Raw genomic sequence first — 25,193 nt, forward strand, 5'->3', positions numbered from 1 at the left:
TGGTAGTGATGGTGGAGACAGTTTTATACTGTTTGGATAGGCTTGGGAGAGCCCAGTAGCTATAGAGTAGGTAAGGGTAGGATAGTCTAGGAAAGGATCCAAGGGGGGGAAGCAGATAGGAAGAGGGAGATTGCAGGGGAGGCAAGACTAGTCTGGGCATAAGGAACAGCAGGGCTAGAAGCATGAAGATGAGAGCAAGAGAGGGAGAGGAATTGGGCTCTGCAACAGATAGTATTTTAGAAGCCAGGTGCAGATGGCATGTATGCTTGAAATGCAAATACAGTATATATCAGAAACCTGCAAGAATAGCAGCTGCAGTGTCTGTTTTTTAAAAAATCTGTGTAGGAATTGTTGGGTACTCAAGGCTTCTTTTAAAACAACTTTTTCATGCTTGTATTGTTTTTGTTATTTGAAGGCTGCATACCAAGTAGATTGGAGCAGAAATTTATGAGGATATTATGATAAAAATTTGGAGTTTCTTCTTCTTTTCCTGCCTCTGAACTGTAAAATTTCTGTGTGCATGTGCACACAGAAATATTCCACAAAATGCCCCCCACTCCCAAGTCTGCTGCCTGCAAATAAGAGTGGAGAATTATGGGAGGTCATTTATGCTCAACCCTAAGAACTAGAAAAATAATGTATGAAGAGGAAAAAATGTGCACCACTAGAGGGCACCTTTGTTTCAGATTTGGCATAGCTGAGACTAATGTCCTGAGCGTTCTGTAGTGTAGGCCACACACTTGACTGGTGAAGGGTTCTGAGCAGCAGAACTGTGTTTGCAAAATGTAAATTCTATATGGGATTAAAAACACCCGTGGAAAGGAGGTCCTTTTCTGTCTCCCATGAAAAAGTTGCTGCAAGTATCATTTGATCTTTCCTGTTTCCTCAGCTGTGCCTCCCCACTGTCACGAAAGGGCACACCCATTAAGAACATTTCATCCAGCCTGCTAAAGTTGGCTCTGCTATTTTTATTGCTGATTTAGCTGCCAATAAAAGGACATCAGTTTCTAAAAATGTGCACCAAAGGTTTCCCCAACCTGGAGCCCCCCGGCTCTGGGTGTTTGAGATTATAACTCCCATCGGAGCCAGCTAGCTAGGTCCACCACATCTACAGCAGATGTTTGGGGAAGGCGGTTGTGCATGTATTACAATTGCATAAAAAGCTGAGTTTGGGGACAATCTACTAAAGGAACTTTTCTGTCACTTTAATAGCATGAAAGAATAATTACAGGTGAATGAATGAAACACTACAGCAAGGAGGGATAATGAATGGGTTTAAGAGCAGAGTACAGCATCTGGTACCATATCATACCATGAGAGGCACTATTCTTAGCTTGCTCTTGCTTAGCTCAACCATCTCTGAAGGTGGATGGCTGACTAATTCCATTCAGCAGCTTCCATTCATCCACCGGAACTTTTCAGAATGGATAAATCTAGAAGGCAGTAAAGCAAATGTTAGCCATATAAAATAAGTACTGACAGAAATGCCCAGATGAAAAATTATCTGAGCCCACGTTTAAGGGAAAAGTGGGCAGAAGAGAGCTCCACTTTGATTCCATTACAACACGGGCATCATGTACAAAAACTCCCTGAAATGGCTGCCTGCCTTTTTGTTTGTTGCTACCCATGAAACATCCTGAAGCGATTAACAATAAAAGTTTGAAATCCAATACAGATACAGACTCAAAAGGCTTGTTGAAAATGTAAATTCTTCAATATGCAAAACAAAACAAAAACCCAATAGAGACAATAGGCAACCAGCTGTAACATTATTTGAGTTGTATGGTGGAATTTAGGAGATGGCTGAGGCATATCAGTTCTGGTTTCTTTTACCTGTACAGTATGTGCATTTTTTTGTCTTGCGTTTTTCAACCCTGAGAAGAAAACCAAAGAGGGGCTATTCTGGTAAAGTCTTGGCAATCCATGGGAGACAGTGGCGGTTTGGAATCTGTCATTAGGCCAATTGTATAGTACAACTAACACACCAGAACTGGATGTGGCACAATACTTGCTTCCAAACCTTTGGACTGGATGGCTACTGAGCTCCAGAGTCCAGAAAGTGGTTAATTTGACTGTATTCAGCAGCAGACTAGCTTGGGAGCACATCTTTTGCTGGGGTTAAAACAGTTGTCAGTTTAATCATCAGGGAAACTTGAAGTTAAGCAGAGAAGCCAGAAGCTCTGGCAAATATCACAGGTCACAAGAATTGCCAAAACTGGGAGCACTGAACCAAGGGTGGAAGGAGTACCCAGACGGCAAGGAGAAGAGCAAAACCAAAAAACAGGGCAATGTTCAGCTTAAAATTTGATGTAGAGGGACTTATTTTACAACTAGATCCATAAATCAGCTTTGTGATGCCTTGGAATGTCACACTAAATTTATAATTTATTCAGATTTTTATACTGTATAATCATATATCCATATGGTGTAAGAACAGCTTGCTGGATCAGACTTGTGGCTTAGTATTGTGTTCTCAGTGGCCAACTATATATCTATGGGAAGCCCGCAAGAAGGACCTCAGTACAACAGCGCTTTCCCCATAACAACTGACTTTCATAGGCATACTGCTTCCACCTGTGGAGGTAGACCATAGTCATCACAGTGTACAAAACAGAGAATCTTGGGTGCCAAATCCCCTCTGAAATAGCCCTTTACAGAAGGGTTCATTGTTGAATGGAGGTTGCAGAGGTGGACATCAGCTGAAGTTTGCCCCACATAAAACTTCCAGCTGCTATCTGACCAGCTGGTTTTTGTTGTTGCTGTTAGCGTCCAGGGCTCATAGTTGTAGATATGTAAACAAATTGACACTTGCAAATTAATTATAGGCTTTTGACACCATGCAGTAATGACCATGGATAGATTAAAGAAGAATTTGAAGTCAGACATGGGTAAAAACATGAGAACTAAAGCTCTCAAAAGTAGTTATTAGTTATTTAGATTTTCTCCTCACAACGGTCACACAAGATAGACCACTATGATTTCTACTATGGAAACTGAGGCTAAAAAAATCAGCCACACAAACTGTAGCCTGGTTCTGTACATAATTAGGCATCCCAAAGCACGTTAAAACTAAGTAACTTAAATTTATTGTTGTAGGATCCACAAAAAATATAGTCTGCCCTCTGGCTCATACTAGTTCTATCTCCAGAAACAGGATTATGCTAGAATTTGTCTTCTCTCCATATTAACTAAAAAAAAACTCAGACTCAAAAATACCCTTCAACTCTTTCTGTTTAGGTGGCACTGGCTAGTAGCTACCATACCATTGTTCATCTATCACCCTCCCATCTAGTTCAACAATTATGGGTATGATAAATCAATAAAGTAAGTGCTGCACAGTTATTAAGATTTAAAACAAAGCAGGATCAAAATAAGTATCTTTTTAGCTACTTATTTTGGATTAAAAGGCAGAAATATCTCCATTACTCAATATCCTCTCATGCCCAGACTGTCCTAATCTCTTCCAAACAAGTGCTAGCTCAGTTTTGCCTTATAATTAGGAATGGTTTTGCAATCATCCAAGTAGGTTTGGAGTCCCCATCGGCTGCCAGGAGTAAATTGGGGGGAATTATAGGATCAAGACAGAAGATAAAAGACACTATGGCACCTTGGAGACTGGTTTTGTTAGGCAATCATCTCTTTGACCTATGTCAGCGATATCACAAGAGTTATATATTTCAGCATCACAAACAGACAACCCCTCTTCTGCTCCTTCTCCTTTTCCATAATGCCATGGCCCCACTGGTTGGTATTTATGTTGTAGTATAAATACAATATAGATGCAGGAAGCATTTCCTAAGGTGTAACTATTCTCCCTCAAGTCTGCAATTTTGCTTTAGATTAGGATGTTGGTCTGTGGTTTTGTTGCAGAGTTGTGAAGAAGGTTCTAGGGCACGCATAGTATATGGGGCACTGGTCCTCGGCCTGTTGGGCTTTACCATTCCCCCCCTCCCCCGACAACTTTAGCAATTGGGAAAGGTTGTCTTCCATGAGTGATCTTATTAAGAGGGGGAAACCTAAAATTCATTCTTAGGGCAGCACCTTTATCAAGTCAACTAAAATATCACAAAATGCAAGTTTTGAGTTCTCATATAGGAATCTATGTTTCCAAGGAAACCCAGGATTACCCAGCACATAGTTTGCAAAAAAAAAAAACAACACCTAAAAACAACAGCTCATTGTGTGCATTATTTATTATTCCCATTTAATGGAAGCAGACGGATCACTTCCAAACAACCTAATGAGTATTTGTCCGGTTTTGTTTGCACTAAGTTTGCAAGATTATATACAATACCCAACCCAATTTATTGGGCATCCATTCCTCTGTTTGCAAGGTTACATGGCATCAATGTCTAGTAATTAGTGTCCCACTTTCCAGTTTTAACATCACTTTCCTTGCTGCAAAAAGGCTGAGGGGGGCGGGGTGTGCTGTTTACTGAATCACTTTCACTGTGCAATCTGAATTTGCCAATATGCAGTTGAATCCCATTCACAAGCTTTCCTGGTGACTCGAAAATCTTAATCAGGACAAAACAAAGTTTCCAACTTCATTAGGGCAAACTAAAGCATCTCACTGTGAGGGAAACAGTAGAAGAGAAAGAATCTTCTCCCTCTGTAGAATGGCTATGCACCAAAATGTGTCCATAAAAGTACATTGGGCACATTTATCAGGCAGGCCATTAGCTTGATCCAGTGAGGCTCTTCTGATGTTATGAAGCTCACCATATTCAAACATTTCGGTATTGAAAGGGAACAACGAAACTAATCTTTCGCGTCACAAAATTTGCCCTCCCATTGTGCCAAGCGGCGAGGGAGATGGTGACCACACGCATCAGGTGCGAAATGCGTGCAGCAAAATTATATCAGAGAACGTGAGGTAAAACGCGAGGCAAACCGCGTTTTCTGTGAACGTGTGGTAAAATGACGTGGCTGGCGAAGAAAAACGGTCCCTCGCAGGACGACTCGATAAGGAACTGGGGAGAGAAGTTATCAATGTCAAAAAAAGAGCGCCTGCCCCCCCCCCCATTTTTAAAGCCAGAGCCGCTTCTCCTGATGCTTATGGCACAGCGAGGGGTGCTCGGTGCTAAAGCACAGTTTGAGAGAGGCGATAACACCTCGCGCAGCCCCACAAACGGGAAGGCAAAAAAGGGGGGGAGGTGGCAGGAAAGCCCCTCAAGTATCGCGCGGGGGTTGATGGGGATTTTCCCCCTCCCCCCCCCCATTGGCGGGAACGGCCCCCTGAACTGAGAAGTGGCGCGCGCGCGCGGCGGGAGGATAGAGAGCGATGGCGGGTGGGAGAGGAGATGGCCGTTGGAACATTCGCCCGCGGTTGGCTCCGGTTGCCGCGGCGACGCGCGCCCCCTCCCTCTCCGATGACGCGCGCCGTGACGCGCGGAGCCTGGGCGGAGCCAAGGGGGAGGAGCCAAGCGCGGCGGCGGCTGGGAGGGCGCCGGGCTTCAGTGGCGGCTGCTCAGTCCTTCGTGAGGGAAAGAGCGAGAGGGAGAGGCGGAGGGGAAGGAGCGGGGAAGCAGCCCCGGCGGCAGGAGGAGGAGGAGGTGGCGGCGGCGAGGAGGAGCGGGGAGCCGCCCGGGCAGCATGGTGATGGCCGAGCCCCGGCGGCTTCCCCCTGCTGCTGCCGCGGCGCTGCTCTTGCAGCCGCCCCGCGGAGGGTCGGGCCCCGTCCGCGTCGGCTTCTACGAGATCGAGGGCACCCTGGGCAAGGGCAACTTCGCCGTGGTCAAGCTGGGCCGGCACCGCATCACGCGGAGCGAGGTGGGGAGAGGCGCCTGAGAGGAAAAGGGGAGCGCGGTCGTGGCGGGGGGGGGGTGAGAGAGAGAAGGGAGGTGGGCATAGCGAGCCCCCCACCCTCACCTTTCTCTGGCACGGTTGAGAAGGGGGAGAAGATTTTCCCCCCTGAACAACACGCGTGTTGGGTGAGGATAACGTGTGAACGCGGGCGCCCCATTCTTCTTCCAACCAAGGGGGCGTTTCTCTATTTTCCCCCTTGGTGGAGGTTATGTTTGAAGGGGATCGAGCTGTGTCCCGCCTTATTTTCTTCCTTCTCTCCAACCACGGGTAGAGGGGGGGGGAGCATTTCTATCAATCTCCTGCTTTCCCTCTTCCCCACCCCCTTCTCCTTGAGGTGTGCTGATGAAAGAAAGGTAAATGCTCTTTTTTCTCCCCCTTTCTTTCTGCATCCATGTGTCTTTTCTCCTTGGGAAACTATAATAATGTGGATTCCGGGAAAGGGGAAAGGATTGTGGTGGGTCCTTTTTTGGGGGTGGCCCATAATACAAATATTAACAAGAGGAAAGAGGCAGTATTTTTCCTTCCCCCCCCCCCATTCCTTTTTCTAAAAGTACTAAAGTCTTTGGGTGGGTGGGTGCTCTGGGAGCTTCTTTTCCACTTCATGGCCTTGCCCTTTGGGGTGCCTCAAGGTTGTGTCCTGTTTCTCTGTCATCTTTAACATCTGCAAGAAACCATTGGTGGGGGAAGTCATCATGAGGTTCAGGCTAAATGTCATTCCTATGCAGATGACACACAGCCTTACCCCTCTTCTCTACCTGCAAGCCCTAGGGGGAGGCTGTCTTGGAATGGATGCAGGTGGCCTAGTTGAAGCTGAATTAGGATAAAGAGAGAGGCAGTGTGGGGTGGGAAATTTGCTGATCTGGATGGAGATATGCAGCCAGTTTGGGATGGGGCCGCATTCCCCCTGAAACATCAAGTATGTGGTTTAGGGGTTCTCTTGTACAGTACTTGGTACTGTCACTGGGAGCTTGGATCCTGCCAGTGACTAGGGGTGCCTTTTTACCAGCTTAGGCTGGCTTCCAGTTGCAACCATACCTGGAGAAAGCAAACCTTAACAGTTACACATGTTTTGCCTATATCCCGACTAATGCACAATTCCTAGGGCTGTGTTTAAAGACACTCAGAAACTTCGACAAGTACAGAATGCAGCTGCAAGAACGTCGGGGTGGGTGGGAGGGATGGCAGTCAAAGCATACTAGACTGATACTATACCAGTTATCTTGGGTTACTTATTTATGGGCTCTAAAGTGCTGCATTTTACATTTAAAGCCATAACCTAGTCCCAAGCCTGCTCCTATATTAGCTGCCTGGGCATTAAGGTTGCTTCCAGGCCTGTCATCAAGGTCCATCAGCTAGTGATGGGGCACTTGTAGTGGTGGCCCCATATGTCTCGAGCTTGCTTGTGAAAGAAATATGTATGTTAGCTTTTAACATACCTTTAAAACTTTTTTTGTTTCAGTCTTCATTTTTCTAAATATGTGACGAGATTCTAAACGGCTGCTGCTTTTAGTTTTGTAATTGAATCATTTTGTATGTACAGTAGTTTAAAATTTGTTTCATACTGCATTAATTATAATTTATTAGCTGCCTTGGGAGGGCTTTACCTTAAAAGGTAGTGTATACATTTTTCAAGTAAATAATAAAAAGCAAGCAGCAGGGTTCTCCCTCCTTCCCATCTCACCACTTTAGAAAGTATTACGTTAAAATGATGCTAGAAATGTTGCGAGGGAAGGGGGCAGTTTAGTAACGAAATGAAAGCCAGCCTAATAAAAGGCAGTCTTGGGTTTCCTAAAAGGAACATTTCCTTCACTAGAGAAGGTGCATCCCCACAAGTATACTTCCCACACACCCCTTCCAAAATGTACTTCTTCCAGGTATACACACATGAGAAGGATGCTGGCTTCATTAATGCTGCAGGACATAGTTCTGAGAAGGTATGTGTGGTGGTGATACAAAAGGGATGTCTCCTTATAAAGCCCCCCCCCATTTAAATCAAGAGGTGTTTGCTTGTCATGGCCTGCCCCTTCAGAAAGAAGAACCACACCCTGGAAAAGAGGTTTTTGTGATAAAGCGAGATTTTCACTAGGAGGATGATCTTCGCTTTCCTCTTACCTTGGAGAATGGACCATTATATCAAAGGAAGTGCTTGTTGGTGTGTTCTTGAAACATAGTCTCCATGGGTGGTCTTTTAGAGGAAGTTGTGGTAGGAGTGTCAACCCCCCCCCCCCAAGCTTTCTTCGGACCTTGATCATTTTGTCCAGGAAATGAGCCTGGGCAATATGGAAAGGGTGGTGGAGTCAGTTTATGTCTCATGGCACTCTGAAATATCCTCCCACAGGAGACCTGATCCTCAAAAGTAGGTGATAAAGGTTGTTCATAACAGGGTGATAAGTGGAGGGTGCTTCCTCAAAGTAAAAACTAAACAAAATGTATCCAGAGAAGAAGGCTAATAGGCGATAATGGAGCATGGCATCAAGGGTTTAGAGCAGGAGTCAGCAAACGTTTTCAGCAGGGGGCTGGTCCACTGTCCCTCAGACCTTGTGGGGCCGGACTATATTTTTGGGGGGAAATGAACGAATTCCTATGCCCCACAAATAACCCAGAAATGCATTTTAAATAAAAGCACACATTCTACTCATGTAAAAACACGCTGATTCCCGGACCATCCGCAGGCCGGATTTAGAAGGTGATTGGGCCAGATCCGACCCCCGGGTCTTAGTTTGCCTACCCATGCAGCGGTTCGCAGCCTGTGTTGGACTACAACTCCCATCATCCCTGAGCTCTGGCCTTGCTAGCTGGGGTGATGGGAGTTGTAGTTCAACAACATCTGAGCCCCCAAGAAAGTGTGATTAGAGAGAGAAAGAGAGATGGCAGTCTTCCTTGTTGTGCAGGGTGGGTTGGAGTATTCTGAAAATGGTTGACACGTCTAAAAGGGACTCTGTCTCAGAAGGACATGGCTGTGCTAATTTTGAGGTGGTTATTTGCAAATGGGCAGTGGCTTCAATGACTGGAGTTGGGGGAAAGGGTCTAATAAGGCCATTGGGAAGCAGGAACTGGTATTTAGGCATCACATGGTGAACATGATTATATTTTCCCTTTATGAAATTTGGGATTGGAAGGGAGGCTGCACCCAAAGAAAAGGCAGTTTTATTATAATTGTAGGCATAAATATGGGGAGGAAGAAGAGGGGACATAGACGTTTACCTGAGAAGTGAGTTGGGGTGGGTTGTAGCAGAGAAAGGCTGTTGTAATTTAAAACAAGGGGGATTAGTATGTAGGATGTGGTATGAAAAAATGGCTTTTTAAAAAAGAAGGGAGTTCCTGAGCACAATGAGGTAACAAGGTCAGTCGTGTGCCTAGCACAGTGTTTCCCAACTGGTGTTCTGCGGCACACTAGTGTGCCGTGAGACACCGGCTGGTGTGCCGTGGGAGGGAGGCGGGCGAGTCGGGCGGCGAGAGGCGGCGGCGGCGAGGATCCGCGTCGAGCCGGGGGCGGCTCCGCGGTGGTGGTGCCGAGCGGCGGGGCAGCGCGCGCAAAAGGGAGGAGCGCGAGACAGCGGAGGAGGAGGAGGAGGCCGGCATGTCCGGGCAGCAGCAGCAACAGCAGCAGCAGCAGCAACTCCCGGCGACGGCTCCTCCTCCGCCCGCTATCGCCGCCACCACCACAACAGCCGCCGCCGCCTCAGCTGCCGCCGTCCCTCGCTCTGCTGCCTCCTCCCACCCCGGCAAGGGGAAGGGAAAAAACGTTCACTTTTGTGCGTCCCTCCCGGCGTGACGCTGCGCGCTGACGTCACGGGGCGGGGCTTTAATGGTGGTGTGCCGCGAGATTATTTTCCGGTAAACAGGTGTGCCGTTGCCCAAAAACGTTTGGGAAACACTGGCCTAGCAAACTGATCAGAATGATTCCCGGCACTCAGGAAGATTTCCTAGCAGGGTATCTTGTCCCTTTCTCTCAGCTGATTTTGATCTTCAGTGGTATAACTGAACTCTGCTATTGTCCTTGTAGCCTCAACCACAGTCATTTCCTTTCCAGTAACTGGGAATGTGATGGGGAAGCGTAACTTCCTTTGTCCCTTTTTTTCATTCCAGCAGCAAATGAGGTTAAGAAGCTAGCCCAGGCCTGGCATAATGTTGGCACCTGTCAGTTTTTCTGCAACCAGAAGAATGAATGAGAGTTTATTTTTCTACTTCTCAGAAGAACTCTCAAGGCAAAACATGCTGGGATACCTTGTCAAACTTTACTGCCTTTGCTCTTAGTCCATTTTTCATGCAGACATCCCTGGCAGCATGCCCTTGGCTCATTCCATGACTGCATCTTGGAAGTGGGGAGGTGGTACATGCTGCCCATTTAGTTGTCTCAACTCTTCGGTAGTTATACCTTGGATGAGAATGATAGCAATTCTGGACGCTGGGTTTGCTATTTATCTTTTTGGAAATCACAAAAGTCAAACCTCAGAGTGCTAAGCTCCCATCTATTTTGGAAAGATCACAAAACTTAGTTCCTTTGACCTGGAGTCAGTTCTATTTTACCTCCCAATCATATGAATCATTCTGTCTGTGTACTAAATTAAGGCCATGAGAATCTTTTTGAATGCAAACTACACATTAAAGAAGATGCAAGTCTCAAGGGGGAAAAGCAGAGGGTACACGTAATTACAGTTTATTGGATAAATAGGTAGCTTGGTTAAGTATTAAATGAATGACTGAAGTAGTTTTTGTGGGATTTTATTAAAGTATCTAAAACATGCTAGATTTTATTTAAGCAACTGAAAAGTTTGTTCCTAATAGAGGCTAGTACCTTGGCTGGTTTTATGCATCTTTATAGCTGTTTGTGTTCCTAGCATTTTTGCTTATGTTTTCTGAAGGACCCAAACAGTTGAGAAACTACTTACATTTTTTAAGTAAAGTTGGTGGGAAGGCTAACTTAATTACAGCATTATGTTCTGTAGGTAGAAACAGATGAAAACTAGCGAGTTTTTAATGCCTTTAATACATAATGCTTTATTCACTTAATTCATTCACTTTGGGTTGCACTTTCCATATTACATTGTAGTGACTGCTAGGTAATTTTGTACAAATTATTCCCTGCTTGATTTTTGACCCATTTTTTTGTCTAGTGTACCAATGTAATGTTGTTAGGGGAGGTTTCAACGTTTGCTGAAAATAATGAAAAATGTTACATTGTAAATAACTTTACTTGGAGACTGCAAGATCCATTAATAAAAACACCTCTCTGAGCACTTGCAATTTTTATGTAAATACCTGGCACTATATTTAATATCTGTCAATAATAAGATTGGATTTGGCAGTAACCTACAGGACATTGCACAGAAAGTGTCAAATACAGCAAGGATGCATGAGTAGCCAGAGATTGATGTATGAATGGAAAGAACCAATTTTGGCTTCTGTAGTTGTAGTTGTTGGACACAACAGGGCTCAGAGCGTAAAATGTGCAAAAATAGATGTTTGTAAAGAAGCTTTCTGTTGCTAAAGGGGATCATAAATTCAAATGGCATTCCTTCATGCTGACAGCCATGCACCTTGTTCAAATTTCAAATAAGAAATTCACCTCTGTTTCTGATGTTAAGTCAAGAGATTACAATGTTATGCCATCCTGGTGGTAGTTTTTTGAAATTATTTTCTTCAGCTTTCCTTTTTATAATTCCATACTTTAAAATTCTGCTAAAATGGAACTTGATCACCTTGTCTCATGACTTTTCTTGACAACCTGATATACACAGGGGTGTCTTATACATGGAAAAGTATGGTAAGCAACTTGAGGGATTCATGAGCTCTGCTGGTACAGCTGGATTGGTGAGAGAGGATTGTATAAAACCATGCATGGCTCCGCTTTATCTCCCCACTCCCAGTTCTGCTTTCCGCAATGCAGGAAGCCCCTTTGAGATAATGTTTCTGTTTCAAGTATTTAGTGCATACTGTATTATTATTATTATTAAGAACATAGAAATTGCCTGATAAATCAGTGTTGGTTTCATCTACCCAGTATCTTGATGGATGGTGGTCACTACTTTAATGTTTTGCAGTGGGTTGCAGTTTTTTCTTCCTATCTGTATGTTACCATTTGCAGCTGTCACAGCATCTCTAGAAAGAGGCACATTTTGGTTATGGCACAGAGGTGTGTGGCAATTAGGGTTGCAAAGATACAGAAGCTATATGCTTTGGTTTGCCTCTACAAGTGAGAGGAACCAAAACAAGAGAAGGAAATAGATTCGGGCAAAACTCCTATGATAATCATGTTGATAAATTTCTGTGAACAAAGATTTAGTATGCATATTCAAAAGAAGTATTAACAGTGGTGAATTGTATTTAGATTGGGTAGACTAGACTGCTATGGTTCAAGCATGTGGTACTGTGTTTCTCATAACTGGCATAAGTTTTGCTTCCTAACTTTTGCTGCTTTATTAAGGCTGAAAAATTATTATATTCAAGGATATCTTAAAATCATTCTCAAAAGAAATCAGAAGCGGACCAAAACACTATGAACTTTTGAAATGTAGCATTAACAATCCACAACTACAGTGTTGGTGACAAAGTGTTCTGTAAAAAAAATTTGACAGTGAAGACTAGAACTACAACAGAATGTATGCAGTTTTCCCCTCCCTTCTCATGTTTCAGAATTAGAGGAAATAAGTGAAAGTTAGGGAAGTAACTTGGTTGACTTACTGAAAACTAATTTTCTTGGAACTGTATAGCTTACAGACCTTCAAATTTATTTCATCATTGTTTGGAAAGGTTATATTACTAGCAGATATCCATAGCATGGAGAGAATGAGGGAGTAGCAGCAAGATGGATTAGCACTTGTCAATCTGGAACCAAGTTTACAGGAAAATTGCAGGTATTTCCACACTTTTAAAAATGTGGTCTCTATTCTGGAGGTTCTTCCTGGAGTTTCATTGTGCTCTTGGCCACAAATAAATGCAAGGAAAAGGAAGATCTTCCTTTTTATTAAATTGAAATAAAGAACAATTGAAATACAACTCAAATGCATTTGGACAGATCAGCTATGATTGCCAAGTCACGATATGTTCTTCTTTTTCAGCAATTTTGATCCTTGCTGAGCTGCCCGACCACTTTTTAAACTGGATTTCAGTTTTGTAGTGCCTCCCCAACCCGAACTTCTCCTTTGTACTTAATCAGCTTTCTAAATTGTAGCTTAAACTTGTGGTCACCTCTTTGGGAGTTAACCTGATTTGAAGTTTCTGCCATCAGCTAGTTATTTTGTACTGTTTCAAGCTAGATGGGCTCTTGGAGAAATGTTCTGAAGACACCACATCTTCTTAGAGTTTGATTCTTAAACATTATAGAGAACATAGACATATCCTTTTGCCACTTCAGGAAATATCAGGCTGTAGCAAAAGAAACTGTTGTGCCAAACATTTATAAATAATTAAGCTTTTTGCTCAATCAGGATTTGTTTTCCTTGTAGCCAGGAGCTGCTTCCAAAGTTACAAGAAGAAATGGTTGTGTTTGCCTTCTGAGTCCCTCCTTGGCTTGTAACCACTTTGAAGTCAATGCTGCTGCATGGTTTTATGCATGATGAAGAGGGTGATTATCGATGAATACCCTTGACTTGCAAGACAGATGTACCTGCAATCTCAAAATCCGTTGCGGTGTCATAGCATGGCTGGGGTGGGATAAGAAGAATTCCTGCTTTCTGAATGAGTGAGCAAAAAGAAGAGTGGTGTATGGGTGAGAGATGAGGATGCCCCCAGATTTTAGTTTAATTAAAATGTTCTTTAGTAGCACAATAGTAGCAGGACTGGAAAAGATCTCTACTTGAGCTCCCAGAGACAGTCAGTGCCTTGCCTGACTGTTGACAATATCTGACTCCATATTGTTTTTAATAGGACTATGTAGCTTAATGTACCTTTATACCAGGGGTCTGCAACCTTTAAGACAAAAAGAGCCACTTGGACCCGTTTCCGAAGAAAAAAAACTGGGAGCCGCAAAACTCGTCATTATAAAAATAACATTTTTGTCACTTTTTAAAATTATTTCTTTGTTTGACCCCTCAGAATTACTCCTCCTCATAGAAATAAACATTCAATTAACAAGTTACCTTTTTGTGTGTGTGTGTGTTCTTCACTCCCCTTCAAAACAGTGACCAGCATACACGCCCCCTTTCAATGCAGTGACCAGCGTACATGCCCCTTACAATGTAGCGGGCGGGAAGGTGACGTCAGAACGGTGCGTGACTAATGCACCCACCGCCCCCATGCGACGTCACAGCCAGTACAGCGCCCGTCACAGTGGGAAGTGTTGGGGCGCACAATGCGCCTCCTCCCCTCGCTAGTATCCGCCCCGGAGCCGCGGCAAAGGTGTAAAAGAGCCACATGCGGCTCCGGAGCCGCGGGTTGCTGACCCCTGCTTTATACACTTGCATGGCAGCTGAGGTGTCTAGGAAGGATAAAAATTCTACTAGCTTCTGTTTCTAGTAAGTTTTTATGTTTCAATGATTCATCAGTCTTTCACCCTTCTTTAAAAGCATTGCTAATCTTAATGATACTTTGTGACATTTTCACAGGTTAGTTATCTATTGGGTAAACAAAGGAAGTGGGGGTTTAATTCCTCTTCAAAAGAGTGTTGACATTCACTTTTCCTGAATGCCTGTTTGGTCTTAAACAAAGAAAATAGAAGCTTTAAGCAGCTTGATGCAGAGTTGGAGCTTTAAACTCTGGTTACATGGTCACTTAAGTCATTTATTATAAGTTGTAGCACTTCACATATATATGGGAAGATATAGGTCTCTATATAGGACCAGATAGTTGTCTAAATTCAGTGAGTGAAGTCTTCTTAATTTGCTGTGGGTATGCAACTAAATTTGCTGTGATTATACTGCTACGGGGAAGTTGATCTCTCCAACATGCTCATAGAGATCTTAGATCAAGAAGATTTCATAGTAGATTTGTAAGATTATAAGAGACCTGAAGATCCATTTCTAGATCAAGGCCTGCACTGAATCAGGATCCTGCGTGCTCCTTAAAACAAAATGTATTATTTAATATAGCAGTTTGAGATCATTCCAGATGATATGGTATATCGTAATAGCAAGGGCCACACAGCAATCAAAATAGATGTCCACTGGAGAAGAAACAACTTAATACAAACACAGAACATTCAAGCAATCAAGAATCATTCCTTTTTCTTCAGTCTTCTGCTCTGCACCTTCTCAAATGCTTGGGGCATATAATGGAAAAAAGTAGGCATATAGGAATAAATGGAAAAAGTAGAAACACAAAATGCAAATTAACACACACCCCACAACCCAGTAGGTTCTTAATATTTAAACATCATAACAAATGACAGTGATTCTGAAAGATCCTTCAGCTTGGGTGAATCCTGCCAGAAGAAGGTTTTCTTCTGTTGAAGGGACTGCTGAGAATACATCTTTGTCCAATTTTGTAGTCTCCATGCTTTCCATATCAAACCAATTCCATGCCACAAAGATTTTGTGCCATGCTTGTATATGTTGTTGGTAACCATTTCTACAGTTTTTCAGAGGTCATTCAGCTCAGGCACTGAATCAAGATTGTCCACTGATCCATGTAGTATTTTCAGTTGCACATTCACACATTCATTTGCATTTGAAATGTATCTGTGAACTCATTACTGCATTTCTTTATAACTCCTTCCACACCATTGCCTGAGAATTGGGGTTTTGCAAGCCCAAAACTAGAGTGTGTTTTTTAATCATCATTATTATTAATTAAATTTCTATACTTCCCTTCATCCAAAGATCACAGGGCTGTTTACAATAGAAAAACTCAAAAATATGTGCAGTAATAACAACCAAAAACAACAACCTGCCCACACTGTAGATAAGCTGAGCTGTATTTAAGTGGGGTGAGTTTCCCTAAGGAGAGCTTATTCTCAAGTCCTAACAGTGTGGTTATAAATTACTTTATGTATGAGACATTAATCACAGTTAAAATAAGGTGTATGCAATAATTCAAACTACACTGATTTTGTTTTTGTACTAAATATGAAATACTATGTGAATTTCTGCTTAAATTGTATTTTTGTATTCAACAACATCTATTGGGGGGTTAGTACATGGGGGTTCATTAATAGAGTAGGCACACGAGATTTTTTTTTAAAAAAATCAAGTTGTCTATTACTAGTGGGAACAAGCTTCTAAGCAATTTGGCTGGGATGCAAAAAGCTACCTTAGGAAAACTTGCATGTGCCAAGTAGCTTTTGGTTTGTTGATTGTGGTCCCACCCCACCCCCAACCTGCAACAGCCCCCAATAAGTAATGATTTCTTATTTAGCCTGTGGACTGCTACTCAAGGAGCACTAATTCAAAGCGGCCTTGAGGTTGCAGAATGAGTTGCAATATCTATTATTCACTTGTGAATGATCATATATTGCCTTCTTCAGCCAAAATGTGTGCAAGTCTTTTTGCCTTTGCAAAGGCACATGCTACAGCCTTTCTTAACTACGGTTTCCTGGTTTGTCTGAACTGGGCCACGATAGATATCTGCTTTGGAACAAGCCAGGATGTTGAACCATGGTTTGAAGTTGCTTTAACATTATGAGTTTTTGCAAAGTTGGTTCAGACAACATCAAGACAAAGTGCAAAATTCTGTTCATATCTATTACTAGAAAGCAACAGATAGAATGGAATGGCACAGGGAAAATGCTATAGAGATCTTCATTTCCATGGCATCCTGGCCCTCGGGACTTTCCTATTGGGGTCCTGTTTGTTTTGAAACACCTTGTTCCTCTTTAGCATAAAATGTGAAAGTAGACTCTCCTGTGTATAATAAAATGTAATCATGTTTTACTAAAGTTCTGGCCAAGTGTCTGAACTTGCTCTTTCTGTTACAAAGGAAGTGTTGAGCACCTGCGCGCTAACATGTTAAGAGTATTTTCAAATTCCCTCCAAAATACTTTGTTTTGTGAGTATAACACTGTAGTTCTCTTAGAAAAAATAAAGAAAAAATTGGGTCATAACCTATATACTGCCTTTTTGACCTGGTTTGGCAAAGCCAACTTTTAAAATTCTTCTTGTAATTGGTTCTAGGTGGCAATAAAAATCATTGACAAATCCCAGCTAGATTCGGTGAACCTGGAGAAAATTTATCGTGAAGTGCAGATAATGAAAATGTTGGACCACCCACACATTATCAAGCTTTATCAGGTACGTAGCTATATTCTCTGCTAAACCTTCATGTTAAGGGTTTGAGTTTGTGAGAATTAAGCGCTGTGTCCCATGAAGTCCTGTATTGTAAGTTTTATCTTGTTGCTGTTGGTTGGAGTTTTTATGTGGCAGTTTTATAAATCTGGCAGGTTTATAAATCTGGAAATAATTAAAAATCGGTATATATGAGATGAGGTTTTTACTTGGTTGTTTGTGAACAATGACATCATAATGGTTTTGAATAATTCATTAATTCACAGGGACTGAACTCCCATTAACTTGAACAGCCACAGACAAGGAAAGCTAGACATCTGGCAGATTCCCCAGTCAGCCCAAGACCCTTGTTGACAGGAACAGACACCCAGTAGGTTTTAAGTTAGAGTGCAGGGAATATGTTTAGTGTGGAAGTTCAGCCACTTGATGATACTGCCTCTCTCATAGCCACCATAAGGCCAGGTCCAGATGGGTCAGAATTATTTCATCTTTTATAGCATCCTGTTTGTTATGAAATATGCAATTTGACCTGAATGCTTCTGTGACAATGGCCAGGTTTGCCCATCGCAGTCAGGAGCTCCAAGTGAATCTGATGTCTAGCCAAAGTGAAACAGTGCGAATGCAAGCTGTACTTGCAAAGGAACAATTAAGAATGTACCCTACAGTTACTGATTGTTCCTTTCTGAGCTCAGCTTGCAATCAGTGCTGTTTAACTTTGGTGCCAAAGGGAAGCCACCCTGTTTTTGCCTGGGGGTCAGAGTCACCTGATGATGTCAAAAGGGTGACCTCACCCATTCATCAGACGTGGCCCATGGAGGGTTGGCTGCAATGTGATCTGGTTCTCTGGCAGAAAATAGTTGCATATGCCTATGTCAAACCATAGTTATATTTACTGAGAATAAGTAGCATGCTTCTGCACACTGCTTAAAAGTGCCCTCTTCACACTATTCCTATTCCTGGCCATGCCACACGGGGAGCAACAGACCACAAGCTATGGCTTGTTGTGTCACCTAACCCAGGCTTGTGGTTTGTTTCTCTCCAAACTGCAAGCTGTAAGCCAAGGTAGGGGAAGAGTGAAGCAGGAATTTTGAGCAGCGTGTACAAACCCACAGCTTGCTTGCATCTGCTATTACAGTCATACCTCGGGTTGAATACGCTTCGGGTTAGGCAAATTCGGGTTGTGCTCCGCTGCGACCCGGAAGTAACGGAGCACGTTAATTCTAGGTTTCGCCACGCGCGCATGCACAGACCGTCAAAATGACGTCACACGCATGCGCAGAGGCGCCAAAATGTGGCATGCACAGACACGCGGACATGGGTTACATTCACTTCGGGATGCGAACGGGGCTCTGGAACGGATCCTGTTCGCATCCTGAGGTACCACTGTATGTAATGTGATGTGTGATCACAGCCAATTAGAATTCAATACAGTAGTACAATCTACAAAATAAATTTCCTAGAGTGGAAAAGAGAACTGTCTAAAACTGAGCTAAAGCTTTGGATGTGGATTTTGCTAGTGTGTGTTTTAACTGGAGAACTTTTTTTAGAAATCTGCTTGGTTTAACCTGATTTTCTTTCCCCCATTATGGTACTTGATTTGCTCTAAACCTTGATTGTGTGAAGGTGGGAAATCATTCTTTCAGGCATGACTCCATCACTTTGTTTTAATGTGTTAGCCTGATGCTGCTAGAGTGTTTGGGTTGCTAATGCTTAAATCTGAACCCAAGGGCCCATTTATGCTACAGATGTGACTAGTATAGATTTGTTTTCAATGTCATTGCTTCCCCCAAAGTTTCCAGGAGGTGTTGTTTGTCAAGGTTCTGAGAACTATTTTGTAGGCTTCCCTAGTTCTCAGCTTCCTTATGGGGAGCCATTAAATTTGCTTAAAATGTTTACATGCCCTAAACTGTTTGTTATTCTTTGCACACACACACACACACACACACACACACCCAATTCAGTGTCACAGGCAAGATTTTCATTGTAAGCACAAGTTAAGCATAAATTAAGTCTCCATCAAAGCTTTTCAAAGGCCGCATCCCCCCTATTAAACCTCACGTGCCTGATGGCAGGGCACATGCAGGAATCGGTCCAAATTATTATGTGATCAAGCATTCATCTCTATATCAAAGTTAAAGCAGTGTTGTTTGTTTGTTTGTTTGGTGAACTTAGCTTTTATTTTGAGTAGGTAGCTGTTTGAAATGTGAAACAAAATATTAAGCTGAAGCTGAGAATGGGCATTCAGGTTTTGCTGTTCTATTTTGCATTTGGTGCCTTACATGAGCTGAAACATCATAATAGAGCAGGGGTAGCCAATGTAGTGCTGTTGGTCTTAAATTCCCATCATCACTAGCCATTAGCCATGCTGGCTGGGACTTATGGAGTCCAATGATATTTGGGAGGGAACCTTGCTGGCTGTCCCTGCAATACAGTAAACGCATAATCAAATATAGATGCTGAATATGTGGATAAAGGATACAGTTCAAGAATGCTTCCCGAACTATGCCTAATGAATTGAACAGAACTTATTCCAGAACACATCTGCGTGGAATAAAATGCCAGTAGATTGTATCCAATGTAAATTTAAACAGGAGTTTTAGTTCTGAGCCATCTTGTATGCTCTGTGTCCCAGTGACATTAATGGATTGTTCCCATTAAGTGTTGATGCCTCAAGCAAAATAGGAATCTTCCTGCTGTTTAAGAGGGAAGATTTGATTTAATGAGGTCTGTCTTGTTAGTTTTAATTTTACCATCAGAAATAGTCTAGTGGTTCAGCTTTATTAAATCAAGTCTTAATCTTGACAGCAACCTATAATTCAAGGGATACAATTCTAATAGTATGAAACAAACATGTTACTTTGGGCTGTTTTTTAAAAAAATTAACCTGGAGTGCACAAAGGAGAGTTGTTCCAGTAGTCAAAAGAATATAATAACTGTCTTGCAGTCTGCAATCTTGATGTAAAAGTGGCTAGTTACCACCACTCATATTTCCCCACCCCAAAACAATCTCCACTTTTCAAGAATTTGCAGTTTTTATTAATAAGCAACCTCCTTTTAAAACTCCTATGCATGTTGGGATTGCAGGTAGACGTTACTGCTCACAGGTCAGCTAGGAGCCAAATGTGCATGCAAACAAGAAATATATGGTGACTAATCTCACATTGAGCAATAATGAGAGGGTATCACACTCATTCCCATTATATGCTTATATAATGATTTCATATTTAAAAGAGGGAAGGGAGAGTAGGCTAGGTTAATGGCAAGGTTAATGTGACCTTTTCCATTTGCTTTGGACACCATAGCAGATAGATCCTACCGCTTTGGGTTCCCTTTTTATTTCTATCTGCCTGTGAATCATTTCCCTCCAAGGTAGCCCCCGTTAGCCTTTTCTGCAGGAAAGGAAGGCAGAAAACATACTGACCTGCCCCTCTGTTGGATGGAGGCATCTGGTGCATCCCCTAGCACTGCCCAAGAAAACCTGCAAGAGAGACCAGCAGGAGCTAAGTTAGTGGGGAAGCTTAGCAGCTTGGGCACCACTTTTCTCCTGAGAAAGGCCACTGGGGAGCTTTCAGGTATAACCTTACCTCCAAGCAGCCAAGAAACCTTCCTGCAAGAAGGGTGGGGAGCTTGCTACCTTGACTTCTTTGAAGTATCTCTCCTCCAGCAACCAAACCCTCCCAGTCTTGGAACTGGGGAGAGGGCAGAGATAGCTGCTTAAGCATTGGGATTATCCCTACCCACCTCTACAGCTTCAGATTTGGGGGCGTGACTGACTGCTTGTCACCCTTACCAGAGGGTGGTTACACAGTTACCTTGGCAATAGAAAAGGTTGCCACCTGAATTCTGATACCAAAACTGTTCACTTTGGGCAGGACATGAAACTTGATTACGGAATCCAGATTAAATTCTGGTCATGTTTTGTTGATGGTGGTACAAAATAATGTTATGACTTCTGGTAATTCACTAATACAATTTATTACAATTATTAAAAGCATTTCTATCTTGCCTTTTATTGGTAAGCCCATTGGATATTTTAACATTAAATGAACTTAACATTCATTTAGTGCCAGCAGTGCACTCTCTGTCATGATGGTTTGCAATCTGTATTAGATTGAGCAGAGGCAGAGGCCAGATTTGGAAAAAGTATTTGAAATTCTCAGGAGATGATACAATTCCACAGCATTAGCCCTGCACAGAGCTGAAAAATAGTTTGCGTTCCTAGGTGCCAACATCACATTTTTTTGTATTCAGTTAGGGTCCTGGTAAAAGAAGCTTCATAAAAGAGTAGAGAGGATGTATTAACTGAAAATACAAAAAGCTAAAATCTATTGTAGCATCAGAGCTAGTAGACTAGCTTTTTGCTTAGGTTTATGTGGATTCCTAAGAATATGTATTGTAAAATAACCAATTTTAAAAGGAATCTTAGTTTCAAGACTGAAAAATCCTGATCAGCACTTCAGAGTTTAAGGAGAGTTTATTCTGCAATCTCATTCTATGAGCTGTTAAAAAAGTTACCAGCCAGATAACCTATTCGGTGAGAACTTTGAGGCTCACTTTGTGTTTTGTCTTGTGTGACAAAGCAAGGCTTAAAAGAAAGTGTCCAGGAAAAAGACGACAATGTAATGAGAGGATAATCGGGGCCAACATACCTTGGATATGTATGTAAAGATATTTGAGTTCCTTAACAAAAATAGTTAAAATTAAAATAAATAAACTTAAGTAGGAAAAAATGCACAAGGAAGACTTAGCATGCCGTGTGTGAATGAATGAATGAAGAGTAGAATGCACCATTTGAACTTCCAATCATTTATTTGGTTTTGCTTTCTTATGTTAATGTCCTTTGTCATGGAACCCAAGATGGTGTACGTGTGGTTCCCAGGTGGCCACTATGCAGGTGCTGATTTGACCCAGACCTGCCTTGCAGACCTGCTTAGCTTCAGCAGGGCAGCGATCTCATGTGCATTCACATCATACTCATATAGCAAGGGTAGTCAATGAGATGTCCTCCAGATGCTGTTGAATGACAACTCCCATTATCCTTCACCATTGGCCATACTGGATGGGGCCGGTGGGAATTGTCCATTAGCATCTGGTGAAGCACCACATTGACTGTCGTATAATACCAAGGAGGAGAACATGGCTGTCAGACAAGAGCATTCCCATTACTAGGGGATGCGTGTACACTACTGTTCATTGTTAATAAGGTCCCATTTATTAGATATAGCTTTTGATTTACATTCATGTTGCTGTTTTATAAGAGTACTTACTCAACTTGACCTTCCCAGAGAGAAGGCCTGAATAACAATGATTCTGATATTGTATAAGTGGATTCTCATGATTCATCAAACTCTTGAGACCCTGTCTCCAAGATTAAGAACACATTGCATTGTGGTGGTTTTTTCTCTTTTTCCCTCCCACAGTATCTGTTACTTACCTTAGAGCATCATGAACACCCATGCTAAGACCCCAGATGCTATCTAGTCTCCTGGTAATTTAGGAGTTGAGCAAAGCAATTGCTTGGGTGTATTGGCTGAAGTCCTGCTGCCTTTAGACTAAGTCTTAAAATTGGTCCTGGGAAATCTCAACATCCTCTTAACGAACTTCATGGCCAAGAAACAAAAACTCTGTCTAGGCACTAATTTAAGGAGCTGCTTAATCATACTTTTAAATTAGAATATTTGTAGCATGAGAATATTAGGCTTTTAAAGGCCACCTGTGATGTGTTTTGTGAGACAGGGGTGTTACTGAGAAATTTCTAGGGTTTTGTTTTTAAAATTCTTTTCACCTATTAAACTAATGTGTGATTTTTCCATCAATAGGTAATGGAGACCAAAAGCATGTTGTACCTTGTGACAGAATATGCCAAAAATGGAGAAATTTTTGGTAAGTCTTTTCGCTTAAAAATAGCTTGATAGTTTATTTCAGCAGCTAAATACTGTGAGTTGTGGGAGGATTGTTTTCATTCTAAAAATAGAAGCTTTAGATCAACTTTTTACTGCACTCACTTCTCTTTTAAAGGAGGTTTTCATATAAAACTAATTCATGAGCATTACGTCTTGCTCAGTAGGTTAGCAAATAAAATGTGTTGTAGGCCAGTTTGTCATTTCACAATAGTGTTGACTCTTGGCAGTTGAAAGTTGTTAAAATATTAGTATATTTCCAATCAGAAAACTGGTTTTCTTGTCTTTCCACTTATCTATTATTGTTCTTATATGGAGTTCTTATCATTTAGCCTTGCCACTGAATAAATAGAAGTTCCCCATTTGTACAAACTGACCTGTGCTTTTGATAAATTTGTAAGACACTGTGTAGTGGCAGGATTGCCATGCAGCTTGTCAGGGAAATGCTGTGGAGCTTTTAGAGACAGGGCTATTCTCAAGATGGCAACTTAACATCCATAAGTGAAAGTGGTAGCTTTGAAAATAAATTGTCCTGAATATGTATTGCATATAAGTATTTGAATCAACCACTTTTCAACAACAACAAATTCAGAGCAGTTTCCATAAGAAAATAGGGCAACAATTTCATTTGTCCTGTTCCATCAGCAGCTCCTGACTTTCCGAACCTGTGGAGGAACCTGCTGGAGATGAGGAAGGGTTTCCATAGGGAAGAAAATAGCCCCATACCTTAGAAGGTTGTTGCCAAGCACCAGGCCTGAATAACACTATGTTAGTGTCCAAAGAGGGCAAGGGCTTCTGGTTTCCTGCACAGATGTTATCATTGGCCCCTGGCTCCCAGAACTCTTGGTGGAATAAGTTTCTGGAGGTGCTGGGAGAACAGTGGTGTAAAAATAAGTCCTCTTCTTTCCCCTACCTGCTTCCAACAGTACCCCAAGGCTTTTTTTGAATAATGATACATAATTTTGGTCCAGGAGCAGAGTTCAGGAACCTGGTATATTGGGATAAAGAACCTGTTGACATCTCTGGGGAATCAATAGCTTTTTGTTACCTTTCCTTTGGATACTTCATTGATTTTATTCTGCATTTTAGTCAGGGAGGCGATTGTACATTCCCAGTACTTAATTACTGTTGGGTCCCAGTATCACCATACACAGTGATTCTGCGGAATCTGCCCCTTTTGAAGTTTCTACATTGACAATATTTTCTTTAATGTACAATGACACTACCCCCAGTGTGCCCTTCCCTATTCTTTCTGTAGAGTTTGTATCCAGAGATAACTGTGTCCCACTAGTTCTTTCTTATGTCACCAAATTTCCATTAATACCCCCTATATCCGTGCTCTTTCTTAGTACCAAGTACTTCAGCTGGCCAGTCTTGGCTTTGGCATTGTGTTTACCCTATGGTCCTTTGGGATCTTTGAATTGCTATCGTGTACCCTTGCACTTGAAATGCCTAGTTCTTCTCTCTCCTTTGAGCAATCATGAACATTTTCACCTTCATCCCTGGAGGATAATTTGTTCTGAACTGGATGCTCCTCAGCTGCTGTTGGCTCTCCCCTAGCAATCAGTTTAAAAGATGCTCTGCCACCTTTTCAATTTAAAGCACCAACAGTCTGGTTCCATTCTGGTTCAAGTGGAGTCCATCCATTTTGTACAAGCCAAACTCATTCCCAAACATTTCCCAGCACCTAAGGGACGCGGGTGGCGCTGTGGGCCAAACCACAGAGCCTAGGATTTGCCAATCAGAAGGTCGGCGGTTCGAATCCCCATGACGGGGTGAGCTCCCATTGCTCGGTCCCAGCTCCTACCAACCTAGCAGTTTGAAAGCACCTCAAAGTGCAATTAAATAAATCGGTACCGCTCTGGCGGGAAGGTAAATGGTGTTTCCGTGCCAGAAGCGGCTTAGTCATGCTGGCCACATGACCCAGAAGCTGTACAATGGCTCCCTCAGCCAATAAAGCGAGATGAGCACCGCAACCCCAGAGTCGGCCACGACTGGACCTAATGGTCAGGGGTCCCTTTACATTTTTAACAAATCAATAACCTTTTCCTAACACCACCATCCCATCCATAAATTGAGATTGCACCACTATGTCTGTCTATCTTGCTCTCTGCATGGAACAGTTAGTTCTTCTGAGAAAGCTGCCTTGAAGCTCCTGGCTTTCAACCTCCTATCTAGTAACCTAGATTTGTTTTCTAAACACCAGGACAGCATGATTACAGTTCCCCACATCACTGGTGCCAAGAGGCACCATAAGCACTGACTCCTCCCCAGAACCATCTAACAGGCCATCAAAACAACTCATAACATATGCAGCCTTCACACC

At 42.5% G+C, this 25,193-nt stretch overlaps 1 protein-coding gene across 1 annotated transcript in view; it reads left to right on the forward strand.

Moving 5' to 3' along the window:
* Positions 1 to 5,148: 5,148 nt before the first annotated feature.
* The window catches only part of SIK2 (salt inducible kinase 2), an 80,529-nt gene continuing 60,484 nt past the window's right edge, over positions 5,149 to 25,193 (forward strand). The window contains 4 exon segments of the mRNA XM_082200940.1: positions 5,149 to 5,557; positions 5,560 to 5,772; positions 16,857 to 16,973; positions 22,787 to 22,850. Coding sequence (XP_082057066.1) covers positions 5,285 to 5,557; positions 5,560 to 5,772; positions 16,857 to 16,973; positions 22,787 to 22,850 — 667 coding nt within the window. The 5' untranslated portion in view covers positions 5,149 to 5,284.

The sequence above is a fragment of the Podarcis vaucheri genome (genome assembly GCF_965113315.1).
Source record: "Podarcis vaucheri genome assembly, chromosome: 15".
In the NCBI taxonomy this organism is placed as follows: Eukaryota; Metazoa; Chordata; class Lepidosauria; order Squamata; family Lacertidae; genus Podarcis; species Podarcis vaucheri.